This window comes from Lithobates pipiens, unplaced genomic scaffold, assembly GCF_037356315.1.
Source record: "Lithobates pipiens isolate NorthernLeopardFrog02 unplaced genomic scaffold, aLitPip1_a1.2 Scaffold_16, whole genome shotgun sequence".
Classification (NCBI taxonomy): Eukaryota; Metazoa; Chordata; class Amphibia; order Anura; family Ranidae; genus Lithobates; species Lithobates pipiens.
The window spans coordinates 16,358,537-16,374,326 of record NW_027507748.1 but is presented as its reverse complement, the minus strand read 5'-3'; the positions used below and the strand labels follow the sequence as shown (position 1 = coordinate 16,374,326).

The following is a 15,790-nucleotide window of genomic DNA, read 5'->3' as shown; positions in this document are numbered from 1 at the left end:
GGTGCCCCGTTTGCCCTGTGCTACAGACGGCCCTGTTTTGTGTTACACTGGATACCTAGGTATATATATATATATATATATATAATCTCCTCTGCTCTGTAGTGATGGTTTTGGGGGTACATTGGATATTGGGGTGTGTATATACATGTTTATGGGGCAACCAACACCACCCTGTAAAGAAACATGTGGAATACTTACCCTTCTAAATATTTGGTAGGTGAAATGTCAGCTGTCTTGAACATCTGGGGAACTGCTGCTCTCTGATCCCTGAAGATCCCCCCCCCTTAGCCCTCCCAGGTGCTGTGGTACCTCCCAGAGACTGCTGTCTTCTAGTGATATAGTTACCACTGAAAGGGATCTCCGACACACTGAAGTATAAGAATATTGTTTTTCTTCTCCCCCAGGTCTCCTATGGATGGTCGGGGTCCGGTCTGCCTTTCCAAATACAGTGTATGTGAAGACAGGGTCAGAATTTGGTCTTTGTGACATGAAGTGTCCTCAGAGGTCCGGTGTTCTTCAGCTCTTCCCACCTTGTCAAATGAACCTCGCCGAGGTCCACTGTGACAGCCTGAAGGTCGGAGGTCACCCGGAGCCCCGATTCCAGCTGAACACGAGCAGCGGGTGCTGGAAGATGAGAGACCTCAGGAAGGAAGATTCCTGTGAATACATTGTCTGGTATAACCCACACAATGGCTGGAATCAAGTGCGCCATCTGAGCTCCACACACATCTCTGTACTAGGTAATCTACTTTCCTCAGGGGGAATTTGGTAGTAACCTCTATAGTTTATCTACTGTAGCTGAGTGTGACAGACCTAGCCGGGAGGCTCTTGGAGGGGACTGAATGCCAGCCTCTTGCATTGTGATTATGGGCCCTCGCATTTGGGGGAACGGTGCTCTTTGTGAGCTGCATGACTGGGGACCCCTGAGGTGGTGTTACTTGGATTCAGGTCCGTGCCCCCCCCAAGACACACAGACTCTGGATATGTAAATGCCATGTTAGCAATAGACTAAATCACACTATTGGGACACAAACTCTTAGATGCTAATATCATCACCTCCAGCCATCCTGACTGTGTCTTGTATAATGTAAATGAGTCTAGTCTGGCTTGACACAGATTCTAAAGAGTATTTCACCTATTGTTGTTTTGTTGTTTGTGCTAATTAACCTGCAATTGAATTAGCTAGGAGCCGAAAAGTCTTATCCCTCAGTCAACTAGCCTGAGTGTTGATTTAGATAATTAGCTCATGCTAATTAGGTTAGGTTTTAGTCACCCCGCTGTATATATTTTGTGTAAGATCTCAAATAAAGGTCATTCCTGATGTCCTCTAAGACTGGTGTCGTCTAGTTCTTGGGGGTTCCTATAGCCAGATCCATTGGACTTGTGTTCCAGGACTTAGGAAGCGGTATATAGACGGAAACACTCAATCGGAGTGTGGGATCAGTTCCGTCACACTGAGTATCTCCAGGCAAATTGTAATGATCACCCTTGAACGTTCATCATCTGACCATTGCTACTCAGCACTGCAGCTCAGGTCTACATAGTACACACCTGCCCTAATCATGGAAGTGTCCAAATAGACTGCTGAACATTCAGCCTGATAAGTAGATAAATCTGTTTTCCTTTTTTTTTCTCCTGTGTTTTCAACTGGTAATCCTGCAAATTACAAATTTCCTATCATAGGTTAGCCATAGTTACTCATTTTGTGGTATCTATTTTTTTTTTTTTTTAATTTTTATTTATTAACAGTTTTTTATCAACACACACAGTACAACACACATATACCACCCCCCCCCCCCCCCAATCCCCTGTGCAGCCTTCCGACCAATACTAAATCACATTCCATATTTCCAACTATAACAAATATTACATGTCTAAGACATCCATAACAGTACCGTCCAACCCGCATACAGAAAAATATCATACTCATATCACTCCCCCGCCCAGCATAGCAAGCCTGAAATCAAAAACCCAGCCCCAACACAATGGATTAATTCACAGTACCATTAGCATCTAGCCAACATTGCCACACTTTCTCAAATTTTTTAGGGCATCCCCTGCTCAAGTAAGTAGCTTTATACATTGGTAGCGATTTGTTAATTATACTTTTCCAGAATGACACCGTGGGTGGCTCTGGACTCTTCCAACACAACAGAATAGCCTTACGGGCATAGAACAAAGAAAGAGAAATCATAATTCTTTGTGCCCTTCTGGGCGCCAACTCCTCCACCAGCCCGAGTAAACAGATCGCTACCGTAACAGGAATCGGCACTGAAAGCACCGTCTGTATAGTGTGTGTCACCCCCTTCCAGAATACCTGTATCTGCTGGCACCGCCAGAACACATGGTCGAAGTCAGCATTATTGTCCGGGCAGCGCCAGCACACTGCCGTATCCGTGCCATATATCCCAGCTATCCTTGCCGGGGTATAGTACACCCTGTGTAAAAACTTAAATTGAATAAGCCTATCTCTGGCTGATACTAGCGTCTTAAATGGGTAATCCCACATATCATCCCAATCCTCCCCCCCGAAATCCGTAACCAATGCACTCCATGTGTCTCTACACTTTGTAAGCATTTTTGGCCTTTCCACAAATAGTTCTTTATAAACTGCAGAGAGGGGTTTTATCAGGTCCTCCCCTCGCAGCATGCTCTCCAGGGGAGACACACCCAGTTCCACAGCATCAGAACCAAACTGAGTAAGGAAGGCGTGCCTCAACTGGAGGTAGCGAAAGAAATACCAATTAGGAAGGGTATATTTTTCTCTCAGTTGATCAAATGTGTACAGTCTTGTCCCCCCCACTATATGTTTCAATTGTTTGATGCCAACTCTGGCCCAAATTACTGGATCCGGAATCGCACCAAAATGAGACAGTCTGGGATTAAACCAGAGAGGGGTGTCCTGTGACCAGCTCCCTGCCTCTGTTTTCATCAAAGCCTGTGCCTTATCCCACGCGCGTACTGTCATTCGCATGGAGGCGGTCAAGGGTGAGACAGTCTGTGGGCCCCTATAGACTAGATAGGACAAACTCTCATAAGAACCTAGACGGGCTGCCTCCAATACTGTCGCTGAATCCCCAGCGTCCTTCATCAACCAGCGCCTAACAATCACCATCTGTCCCGCTATAAAATATTTGAAAAGATCAGGTAGCGCCAATCCGCCCTGACCCCAGGGTTCCTGTAAAGTACGCAAACTTATCCTGGGATGTCCAGCGGCCCATAAAAAGGAGTTAAAAAGACTATTAACCCGTCGAAAAAAAGAACAGGGAATCCAAATCGGAGTGTTCCGCAAAAGGTAGAGAAAAACCGGCAGGATTTTCATTTTAAGTAGGTTAACCCTACCAATCAGAGACAGCGGCAGATGTTTCCATGCCTCCAGTTGTACTTTGACCCTGGTCAATAATGGTAGAAGATTGAGAGACATAAAGTCCCCCACTCGGGGTGATATATGTATCCCCAAATACTTAAACTCCTCCACCCAAGCAATGGGGACCCTGCTGGATGCAAGAGCCCTGGCACCCGAGTCAATAGCCATCACCGTGGACTTCTCCCAATTAACTCGGAGTCCGGAGAACGTGGCAAATTTGTCAAGCACCCCGAACACCGCTTCCAATGACGGCCCTGCATCACGCAAAAAAAGAAGAATGTTGTCCGCGTAAAGCGCAATGCATTCCCGGATGCCCCCTACCTCCAACGCCCCTACTTCAGATGACCTCCTCAATGCTATGGCCAAGGGCTCTATCGCGAGTGCAAATAAAAATGGGGACAGCGGGCACCCTTGGCGCGTGCCCCTACCCACAGGAAACTGAGAGGAAACTGAGGTGCCTATCTTTATGGCCGCTTGAGGGTTACTGTATAGTAAGGAGATCCAAGTCATGAAGATGTCCCCAAAGCCCATGTGTCGTAGAACTGCCAACATATACTGCCAGTCCACAGAATCAAAGGCCTTGGCCATGTCCAGAGACACCACCACCCTAGTACCCATCCTATCGTGTTCCATCTGCAAATGAGCAAACAGTCTGCGAAGATTTGTGTCAGTAGATTTTTGCGGTATGAAACCCGTCTGATCTATGTCAACCAAGGTGGTAATGACCTGGGAGAGTCTGGTAGCCAAAACCTTTGTCAAGATTTTTAAGTCCTGGTTCAACAGCGCTATGGGTCTATAGGATGAACAGGACAAAACATCCTTGCCCGGCTTCGGAAGAAGAATCACCTGCGCTTCAGCTAAGGAATCAGGGAGGCATCGGTGCTTGAGACAGTAAGAGAACAGGGTTCTAAGCCTAGGAACTAAGTCCTCCATATGCAGCCTATACCATTCAATACTGAAACCATCAGGCCCAGGAGATTTGTGAGGGGGGAAAGCCCTTATAGCTGCCTCAATTTCTTTTTCGTTTATGTCAGCCTCCAACGCCTCCCTATCCCCCACCGACAGCACAGGGATTTCAAGGGATGTCAATAGTGCATCCAATTCTTGGGAATCATAGACCGGAATAGGAGCATACAGTGTCTTGTAATATTCCACAAACGTGTCCATAATATCAGTAGGGTTAGTGAGTACATCCCCCCTAGCATTCCCAATACAGGGTATATTGGTTTGTATTCTCTGTTCTGCCACCAACATTGCCAGTAGTTTACCATTTTTATCCCCTTGCTCAAAAAGGGATTCTGCAGATTTTGTTCTAGAGGTATGTGTCAAGTCAGTGAAATGGAGTGCGAGTGTGCGCCTGGCCTCCAACAAGGCCTCATACGTGACATCAGACTGGTCGTTGGCGTGAGCCCGTGCACAAACCCTTTCCCTATCCTGCAGCTCCTGCTCTTTTTTATTATGGGACCTACGTGCCTGCTTAATGGCTGAAATATAATGGCCTCGCATACATGCCTTAAAAGCATCCCACACCACTGTGGGAGCAGCAGACCCTGCATTATCATTCCAATAGTTAGCATAATGTGGGGCCACCTGAGATGATACCTCCTCCACCTCTAACCAGCCCGGATTCAATCTCCATGCCCCTCCTCTAAAAACCGAAGGAGGAAGAATGTGTACCGAAAGCGGCGTGTGATCAGAGATGCCCCCTGCCAAATATTTGGCTCCACCCACCAACTGCAACATGGATGCATTAGCAAAAGCCAAATCGATTCTGGAGGAGGATCTATGCGTTTTGGACAAATGAGAATAGCATCTAGTGGAGGGGTTCTTCCACCGCCATAATTCTGTGAGGGAGGCCGTAGCCGCCCACGCAGAAAGGTCAACCGATGCCACCCTAGACGTATTAGAGGAATCCAACGTTGCAGAGAGTATGGCATTAAAATCCCCTGCTATAAGAAGTGGAAGATGTATGTATGGTGCCAATTTGCCTAATAGATCATACAATATCTGTACTTGAAAAGGGGGAGGTATGTAAACGTTAACCAAAACCATCTTGCAATTACTGAGATCAGCAACAACAATCAAAAACCTGCCACCCGGGTCTGAGATGACATGATGAATGGTGCAGGGTACCGCTTTACTAATAAGAATAGACACACCCCTAGAATAAGTGGAGTATGTCGCATGCAGCGCCCTCTGTATCCAAGCTCTGCGTAAAGCCAGCACTCTGCTCCCATCCAGATGTGTCTCCTGCAGAAACACCACATGCGGAGTGATCGTTTTCAAATATTGGAACATTAAGGCTCTACGAAACTTGTCGTTCAGGCCTCGGATATTCCAAGATACCACATTAACCATAGACCCTGCCATTGTTACTCATCAACTTAATAAACATTAAACGGTACCCTTGTAGGGATAGGAGGAAATACAGTTGGTTATGATTTTCAGACATACAATAGATCTGCGAAATAACAAAAAAATTGACATGGAAGGCTGCACCTACTAAGTAACCTAACCCCTCATTCCCGTAAACTCCCTGCCGCTGTGTAGCAAACCAAAACAACAGGTACACGCAGCTTTTTCCCAAACCTTGTCCAAAAAAATTCCTGAAGGGCATGACCATACTACAGGTCAAACGAACCAGCGTTCCCAAAAAAGAAAAAACACAGAAACAAAGAGTGCAAAATTTTTTAACTTGCATAAACACAGTGTCCGCGTCCATAGAGCTCCCCAATGCCTGTCGGCGACCCGTAACTTACCCAAATGGGCAGCACAAGGTGCGTCCCTCCTCAGTCCCGGGCTTTGTAGGTGTCCCAGTGTGATGGAGAAGCATATGACACAACAGGAGTCCCCCGGAGGTGCGGACAGAAGGCACCCCTAAACTTGAGTATGAAGGAGAAGTATAACCATATCCCACTTCTTCCCCCCCCCCCCACCCTGGACAGGATAAGTCAAAATATTCTCAACTTCAAATACCTAGGGGAGGTCTCGGGGGTACTCAAACTGGAACATGAGTAACAAACCTGATGAAGGGAAACCAGAAAAAAACCCCAGCAGCCGCCGAGGCTGCAACTGGACAGGTGGGCCCAAACAATTATCTCAGGGACAGCAACCAGGAATCTGCCTCCGCAGGAGAATCAAAAAACTTCACTGAGCCTTCATGCTGGACCCGTAGGCGACTAGGATAAAGCATGGAGTATTTCAGATCCCGTTCCCTCAGCCGTCTCCTGATATCCGTAAAGGTTTTGCGTCGTCTCTGGAGATCCGCCGAGAAGTCAGGATAAAGATGTACCACCGTATTCTCAAAGGGCAGAGTTGGATGTTTCCGAGCCTCCCGGAGGATGCGGTCCCGGTCCCGGTAATTGAGGAATCGCACAAGGAAGGGCCTCGGCGGGGCCCCTGAGGTACCCCGACCCGTTGGTACCCTATGTGCCCTTTCCACCACGTATGTAGGAGGTACCTCAGTCAACTTGAGAAGAGTCTTAAAGAAGGCCTCCGCGAATTCGGCTGGGTGATCCCCTTCCGCCCCCTCCGGGAGACCCAGGACCCTGACATTATTCCTTCGCATGCGATTCTCAGCATCATCGGATTTGGCCACTAGCGATTGCACAGTGCGCTGCAGGGTATGAATGGCGTCATCATGGCGGGCAGTAATGTCCTCCGTGGCAGATATTCGCGACTCAGTTTCAGAGAGTCTACCCCTAAATTTGTCTAGGTCTGCTCTGATGAGATTGCATTCCTCCGCTAGATGATCAATGCGGACCAACAATGAGGTTCTGCTCTGTTCAATTGCCGCCAAAATAACAGTGGTATCATTCGCTGGCGGAGTCACCGGCACTGAAGGCTCGGCCGATGCCGGCGCCGCCTGCTCCATGTCCGCTAACAGTGCTTTAAATTGATTCAGAATGTCACTGGGGCAAGGTGCAGGCTGAGTGGAGGCCTTCTTAGATGCAGATTTACTTCTCGATGGCATGAGCAAGCAGACCAACAATGAGCAGGATGAAGTTTAAAACAACAGGGTGTTCCCCTTTAAGAGTTCACAGCAGAGAAACACAGCCCATAAGGAGATAAACAGGGACTGTTTCACAGCAGGCCACCTTGTCCCCTATGCAAAGACACTGCCCGGCAGAGCTGGATCCTGGCCCCAGAGATAGGACTCACCTCCCCTCCTGACAAGGTAGGATGTCTCCACAGGCCTCAATAAGGCACCGATTTGCGGCGGTATGCTGCCGGCCGCGGACGGCGGCAGCCAGCTAATCGTCCGTCCCTCCTCACAACCGCTCCTCCACAGGGGCTGCCTCGGGCACGCGCGCACTCCGTGGCCCTCCGCGCCGCGATCGCCGCACTTTAGAGCGGTCTTCCGGAGGCTTCACCGTTCCGCACAGGCCTCAAGATGGCGGCCGGCCGCACCAGGCTGAGTAGGCCGCGACTGCAGTTTCCGCACGGAGGCGCTCAGCCCAGCAATAACCGGCTCCTCCGGTACTACGGATGCCCTGAGAAAGGCAGGGGAACTTTCCAGGCTCCTCGGGTCGCCGAACAGGGAGGATGGCAGAGGATTCTCTATGAGGATGAGCGGAGCTCTACAGCGGCACGTCCTCCCTGTTTCACATCCGGACCCATTTTGTGGTATCTATAGAGGAAGCCATGGTTATCACATCAGGTGTAGACATGTGCAGAGTAAAATATTTCATTTCGGAATTTCGTTTTCATCCGAAAACTTAATTTATTTAGTTACTCTCGAAATTCGTTTTTATTTGTTTTGTTTTTTGTTCAAAAATTGCATTCGTCCGAAAATCCACATGAATTACGGTCGAATCTGTCTTTGAAGGCTTATGGTGTCTGTCGAATGTATAAAGAAGATTCGACGGAGCTAGTGTATAGCATACTTTAGAACCCCTGTTAAAGTCTATGGGACTCCAACATTCAAAATCTAAAGTGCTAATTTTAAAGACTAATTTGCAAGTTACTGTCCTAAAAAGTGTTTGGGGACCCGGGTCCTGCCCCAGGGGACATGTATCAATGCAAAAAAAGTTTTAAAAACGGCCGTTTTTTTCGGGAGCAGTGATTTTAATAATGATTAAAGTGAAACAATAAAAGTGTAATATTCCTTTAAATTTCGTAGGGGGGGGGGGTTGTCTATAGTATGCCTGTGAAGGGGCTCATGTTTCTGGTGCTTAGAACTGTCCCTGCACAAAGTGTCATTTATGCAGGAAAAAAAGTCCTTTAAAATCACTCGCAGCTATTATGAATTGTCGGCTCCCCGTAATACAGAGAACACTCATTGAAAGTCATTGATAAAAAATAAAATAAAAAAAGCGTGGGGGTCCCCCAAATTCAATTACCAGGCCCTTCAGGTCTGGTATGGATATTAAGGGGAACCCTGCCTCAGATTTAAGAAAAAAATTGACGTGGGGGTTCCCCCTAAATATCCATAACCAGACCCTTCAGGTCTGGTATGGATATTAAGGGGAACCCCGCGTCAAATTAAAAAAAATTGACCTTTGGGTCCCCCTAAAAATCCATACCAGACCCTTTATCCGAGCACGCAACCTGGCAGGCCGCAGGAAAAGAGGGGGGGACGAGAGAGCGGCCCCCCCTCCCTCCTGAACCGTACCAGGCCACATGCCCTCAACATTGGGAGGATGCTTTGGGGGTCTGTGACCCCTCAAAGCACCTCTTCCCCATGTTGATGAGGATAAGGGCCTCATCCTCACAACCCTGGCCGGTGGTTATGAGGGTCTGCGGGCGGGGGCTTATCAGAATCTGGAAGCCCCCTTTAACAAGGGGACCCCCAGATCCCGCCCCCCCTGTTTGAAATGGTAAGGGGATTCAAAAGTACCCCTACCATTTCACAAAGAAAGTGTAAAAAATTGTTAAATAAGACAAACACACTTTTGAAAAATTCCTTTATTAAAAATAAAAAAAATAAAAAAAAGATTCCAGCGGTGGTAATCCACTCTTGCTATCCAGCGACGGACGGTCATCTCTCCAGCGATGGCTCATCTCATCCAGCCATCTCTCCAGCGATGGCTCATCTCATCCAGCGCAGCGAATACATCCTTCTTCTGTCTCCGCGGAGGAGACACTGCAAGGATTCCGGCAGCCTGACGTTTCTTATATACGGAGGGCGGGGCCACCCGTCACCTGACCCCACCCCCCTCTGACGCAAGGGGAAACCCGGGGTTCCCTGTGACGTATGGGTGACCCCGCCCCCTCTGATGTAACGGAAACCTGCCTGTGTTACATCAGAGGGGTGCGGGGTCACCCATACGTCACAGGGAACCCCGGGTTTCCCCTTGCGTCAGAGGGGGGCGGGGTCAGGTGACGGGTGGCCCCGCCCTCTGTATATAAGAAACGTCAGGCCGCCGGAATCCTTGCAGTGTCTCCTCCGCGGAGACAGAAGAAGGATGTATTCGCTGCGCTGGATGAGATGAGCCATCGCTGGAGAGATGACCGTCCGTCGCTGGATAGCAAGAGTGGATTACCACCGCTGGAATCTTTTTTTTATTTTTTTTATTTATTTTTTTTTTTTTTAAATTCTTTATTTATGGATTGCAGGAAATACAAAAACAAATTGTGAAAGAAACATTAGACGCCCAGTCGTCACAGTACATCAAACAATACAGTCAGTACATGGTGGGGAGCATTCAATAATGTATCACAGCACAGCCATGTCAGATTTAGAGTAGCCAAGGTCTCAACCCTTACTGGGTTCTTCGAGTCTCCCGCTCGGCACTTCCTGTCACAGTAATGCGGTACGTGGGGCAGTCTCTTCTGGGCCGACCCCGAGGGGTCCTTGCTAATTGCTGGAGACACTCGCAGAGTAGGAGGCCCAGTCGGGGCTACTCCCACAGCCAGTCGCCATTTTGAGAGAAAACTGGGTGAATAGCGTGTCAAGGCCCTTGCAATCACTAGATTTTTTATCGGGGTTGTGGGGAGAGGAAGAGGGAATGGAAGGGGGGTGGGGGACGGGGAGGCCAAGGAGCAGGAGGGAAAGAGGGGGGGGGTGACGTGGGTGGAAAGGTAGAAGGGGAATAAGGGGGGTGGTGTGGACCCTAACGGTCCTCAGATGGTGGTACAGACTGTGGTTGTCCCGGTGGTGAGCCCATACCGGAACCGTCCTGCCATTTCCATGCCAAGCATCACAAGTAAGTTCTGTATGCATCAGAGTACCTAAACAGGCTCCAAGTCATCCATCGGGCGGTGTGTTCCTCCTCCCTGTCATGCAGGGACGCTGTAAGCTGTTCCATTCGATAGATGTCACAGACTCTCTCAAACCATTGAGACACTGTCGGGGCGGCCTGCTGTTTCCACATACTTGGTATACATGTCCTGGCTGCGCTCAAAAGGTGTTTTAAAAGTGACTTACGAAACCTCTTACCAGAAAGCGGAGTCAGGTTAAGAAGGGCTGCCGCTGGATCATTCCTAAGATCGACAGCTGTGAGATCAAGTATAATCTTGAGAACTTGCCCCCAAAAATGGGACAATTGCGGGCATTCCCAAAATACATGGAGTAGAGTGCCAGCATGTGCACCGCATCTCCAACACCCAGGGCTATGTCCCGGGAACATGGCTGCCAGGACCGTGGGAGTCCTGTACCAGCGGGTCAAGATCTTATATGTGATTTCCTGGTATTTGCTGCACAGGGATGACTTGTGTGCAAACAGAAGCACTCGAGCCTTTTGCTCTGTCGAGAATCTGACATCAAGGTCCCTCTCCCATTTTCCTAGAAACGTCGGGTCTCCCCGAGACAGAAGATCCATTAAGATCCCATATGATTGGGAGAGAGACCCATGGATTGGGCCCTCACCCAAGCACAAGTCTTCGAACGGGGTTAATGGTCTGTGAAAGCTCTCACAGTTAGGCAAGGACTTCAAAAAGTGAGAGAGCTGAGCCAGTTTCCACCTGCCCATGGCAGAGTGCCCTAACCGCTCATAAATATTCAAGACACTCTTCCAAGCCCTCGGGCTCAAGAAGTGGGAAGCTCTGATCAGATCCTGGTCAGGAATGAGGCGAAAGGACCGGTCTACCAAGCCCGGGGCAAATTGCGGGTGTCCAATAATTGGAGTCATTGGTGAGGGAAAGCTGGGCACCCCCGCCAGTGAAAAGTATCTGGCCACTTCTCGTAGCGTGGTCTCGACAAGGGGGTGCGCCAACGTCACCCCTGAAGGGATAGGTCCAGCCCAGGGCAGCCCTTCAATTGGACAGGGCATGGACTCCCGTTCAAGACGCACCCACAGCTTGTCCTCCAAGTGTCTACACCAGTCAATCGTCCGGGTCATATGGACTGCAGTATAGTACCAAGCTGGGTCAGGGAGTCCAATCCCTCCCCTGTGTTTCGGTCGAAGTAATAAAGTTCGACTGAGCCTCGGGGGTTTGCCTTGCCAAACGTATCTAATAAAGACGGATCGCAGAGTCTTGAAGAATGACTGGGGAATTCGTATTGGCAGGGCCTGCATAAGGTATAGGATCCGTGGCATTATATTCATTTTAAGCACATTACACCTTCCGAACCAGGAGGTCGCCAAATGTGACCACCTCTCTAGGTCCGAGGTGATGGTTTTCAAAAGGGGCAGGAAGTTCAGTTGGAAGACCAGCTGTGGGTCTGGGGGTATCCTAGTTCCCAAGTATTGTATGGCGTTAGATGCCCAGCGAAAAGGGAAGTTATTGCTCATAGACGTCTGTACGGCGCGGGGTATGGAAATGTTAAGCGCCTCCGACTTCTGCAAATTAATTTTAAAATCCGAAAGAGTTCCATACCGTCGTATCTCCGATAGCAGATTCGGCAAGGTGATATGTGGCTCTGAGATATAAAAGAGGAGGTCATCAGCAAAGGCAGCGACTTTATGATTACATGTCGGGGTGTCCAGCCCCTTGATATCAGCGTTAAGTCTAACGTGTTGGAGTAGAGGCTCAAGGGAGAGTATGAAGAGGAGAGGGGACAAGGGACATCCCTGTCTCGTCCCATTGCCAATAGAAAAGCGAGACGAAGCAATCCCATTGACCCTTACTACTGCTGTTGGAGAGGAATATAGAGCCGTTATCCAGGAGATCATAGGAGGAGGAACCCCCAGACGTTGAAGGGTGGCCAGTAAAAAAGGCCAGCTCACCCTATCAAACGCCTTTTCAGCGTCCACCGACAGCAGCATAAGCGGAACTTTAAGACGCCTGGCCCGATCCACAACATTCATGGTCCTGGTGGTTAGTGATGGACGAACTTCCGACGGGACGTTTCGCGAAAGCGAAATGCGAACGGACCCAAACGTTCGCGAAACCGAACGTTCGCCGCGGGCCCCATTGACTTCAATGGGAGGCGAACTTTGCAAACCTTCATGTCGAATTTGCGGCCACGTGGTAATTATTAGGGGGTAAAACGTAGTCCCACCATCTGGACAATGACATAATACATGTATGAGGTGAATTTGGGATCGATAACTACAAGCATTTTTATTTTATTTGGGAAATTGTTCTAACAATTCAGGACTATGGAGCTAATGAAGGCAATGGAGGAGAGGGAAGGTCAGGGACCAGGGTAGGCAAAGAAGAGGGTGCAGGAGATGATCACCAGCAGCGTGACATACCGGAATGACACATGCACCGTGATAGAGGCATCTGACAGCAGCACCGTAATACAGAGCACTGACAGCAGCACCGTGACATACAGCGCTGACAGCAGCACCGTGACATACAGCGCTGACAGCAGCACCGTGACATACAGCGCTGACAGCAGCACCGTGACATACAGCGCTGACAGCAGCACCGTGACATACAGCGCTGACAGCAGCACCGTGACATACAGCGCTGACAGCAGCACCGTGACATACAGCGCTGACAGCAGCACCGTGACATACAGCGCTGACAGCAGCACCGTGACATACAGCACTGACAGCAGCACCGTAAGCAGCCCCAGGAGGAAGTCAGCACAGCACAGGGATGGTGTGATCCCCTCATAATAAGAACCCCCAGGAGGAAGTCAGCACAGCACAGGGATAGTGTGATCCCTTCATAATAAGAACCCCCAGGAGGAAGTCAGCACAGCACAGGGATATCATAAGCAGCCCCAGTAGAAATATGACACCGCTCAACCTCTTCAAAGAGGAGGGTAGGGGCATATAGTACGGTGTGCTTTTTTGGGTCAAGGAAGTGAGCCAAATGAATTAAGAAGGTCTGTGTGCTTGATTAAAAAAATAGTTTATAGACATATACATGGTCTACTGGTCACATGTGTTGAATTCCTCCGAGATCCATGCCTCATTCATTTTTAGAAATGTGAGGTAGTTAACACTGTCGTGAGCTAGGCGAGTACGCTTATCGGTCACAATCCCCCCTGCTGCGCTGAACGTCCTTTCGGACAGGACACTGGATGAGGGGCAAGCCAACAGTTCGATTGCAAATTGGGCAAGCTCTGGCCAGAGGTCAAGCCTGCCCACCCAGTAGTCTAGGGGTTCATCACTCCTCAGAGCGTCCACATCGGCCGTTAACCCAATGTAGTCGGACACCTGACGGTCTAGGCGTTCCCTGATGCTGGATCCGGATGACACCTGTCGATGGGTCGGCTGAAAGAATGACCTCATATCCGAAGTCACCAACACATCTTCAAACCGGCCTCTTCTTGCAGGCGCTGTTGGATTGGTACCCGCAAATCCTTCTCTGGGAGTGGGAATTGCTCCTCTGCCAGCGCACGCAAAAGCAGAATGCAGCATTTCTCGAAGCAAGGCCTGGAAGTGCTGCATTCTGACAGCCCTCTGCGACGGCGGTAACATTTCCGCCATTTTGTGTTTGTACCGGGGGTCTAAGTACGTTGCCACCCAGTACTGGTCCTTGACCCTCATGCTTTTTATACGGGGGTCCCTATTAAAACACTGGAGCATGAAGGCCCCCATTTGCACTAAAGTGGAAGCGGTGTGGTGGCCTGGCTCCTGCTCATCATCCAGGATAATGTCGTCCTCTTCATTCTCCTCTCCCCATCCTCGCACAACAGGGATCCCAGAAAGGTTTAAAGCATGCTCTTCTTGCTCCTGCTCATCCGCCCCGGCACCATCCTCCTCTGACTCCTCATCAGACTCCTGTTGTTGACTTGTCTCAGATAGAGTAGCCCCCCCTGGGAATTCATCCAGCATTGCGACTTCCTCATCTTCCCGCTCCTGCTCCTCCACAGCCTGATCAATGACACGACGCAATGCACGCTCCAGAAAGAAGGCATAAGGTACCATGTCACTGATGGCGCCATGGCTGCGACTGACCAGTTTGGTGATCTCCTCAAATGGCCGCAGAAGTCTGCATGTGTCGCGCATGAGCAGCCACTGGCGCGGTGAAAAAAAACCCAGCTCCCCAGAACCGTTTCTTTCGCAGAGTTCATACAGGTAGACGTTAACTGCACGTTTCTGCTGGAGCAGCCTATCAAGCATATAGAAGGTTGAGTTCCATCGCGTCGGGCAATCGCAAATAAGACGTCTGACCGGCAGATGGTGTCGCCGCTGAATGTCAGCAAGGCGAGCCATGGCCGTGTAAGATCTTCTGAAATGGGCCGAGATTTTCCTTGCCTGCCGCAAGATGTCCTGGACCCCAGGGTATTTGACAAGGAATCGCTGCACGACCAAGTTTAAGACGTGTGCCATGCACGGCACGTGCGTGATTTTGCCCTGTTTCAATGCGCTAAGCAGATTGGCACCGTTGTCACACACCACTTTACCAACTGTCAAATTGAGCGGTGTTAGCCACTCATCTGCCTGTGAACGCAAAGCTGAAAGGAGTGCCGGGCCAGTGTGGCTCTTTGCTTCCAGGCACAACAGACGCAGCACGGCATGGCAACGTCTCACCTGGCATGTGGAATAGGTTCTGGGGAGCTTGGGCGGTGCAGCGGAAGAGACGCTAGCAGCGGAAAAGGAGGAGGCAGCTGAGGAGGAGAGGGAGGAGGATGGAGTAGGAGGAGGAGAAGAAGAGTCAGGCCTGCATGCAATCCGTGGCGGTAAAACCAAATCTACACGGGTGCCACGGGTTACATGCTTGACGGCCGTCAGAAGGTTCACCCAGTGGGCAGTAAAACTGATATACCTTCCCTGCCCGTGTTTGCTAGACCACGTGTCTGTGGTCAGATGTATCTTGGCACCGACACTGTGTGCCAGAGATACATTCACTTGCCGCTGAACATGGCCATATAGCTCTGGGATGCCCTTCTCTGAGAAATACTTCCTTCCTGGGACCTTCCATTGTGGTGTTCCAATGGCCACAAATTTGCGAAAGGCCTCCGAGTCCACCAGTTTATATGGCAGTAGTTGGCGGGCTATGAGTTCTGACAAGCCAGCCGCCAACCGTTGGGCAAGAGGGTTATCCGGCGTCATCATTTTTTTACGCTCAAACATTAGGCCCACGGAAGCCTGCCTTTTTGCAGAAAAATGTGAGCTTGGCGTGATGGAAGGTGGA

At 49.7% G+C, this 15,790-nt stretch overlaps 1 protein-coding gene across 1 annotated transcript in view; it reads left to right on the top strand.

The window, feature by feature from the left end:
• The first annotated feature begins 377 nt into the window (after nt 1–377).
• Nucleotides 378–15,790, top strand: part of LOC143984209 (uncharacterized) — a 30,069-nt gene continuing 14,656 nt past the window's right edge. Inside the window, exon 1 of the mRNA XM_077484499.1 lies at nt 378–740. Coding sequence (XP_077340625.1) covers nt 416–740 — 325 coding nt within the window. The 5' untranslated portion in view covers nt 378–415. The remainder of the gene's footprint in view (nt 741–15,790) is intronic.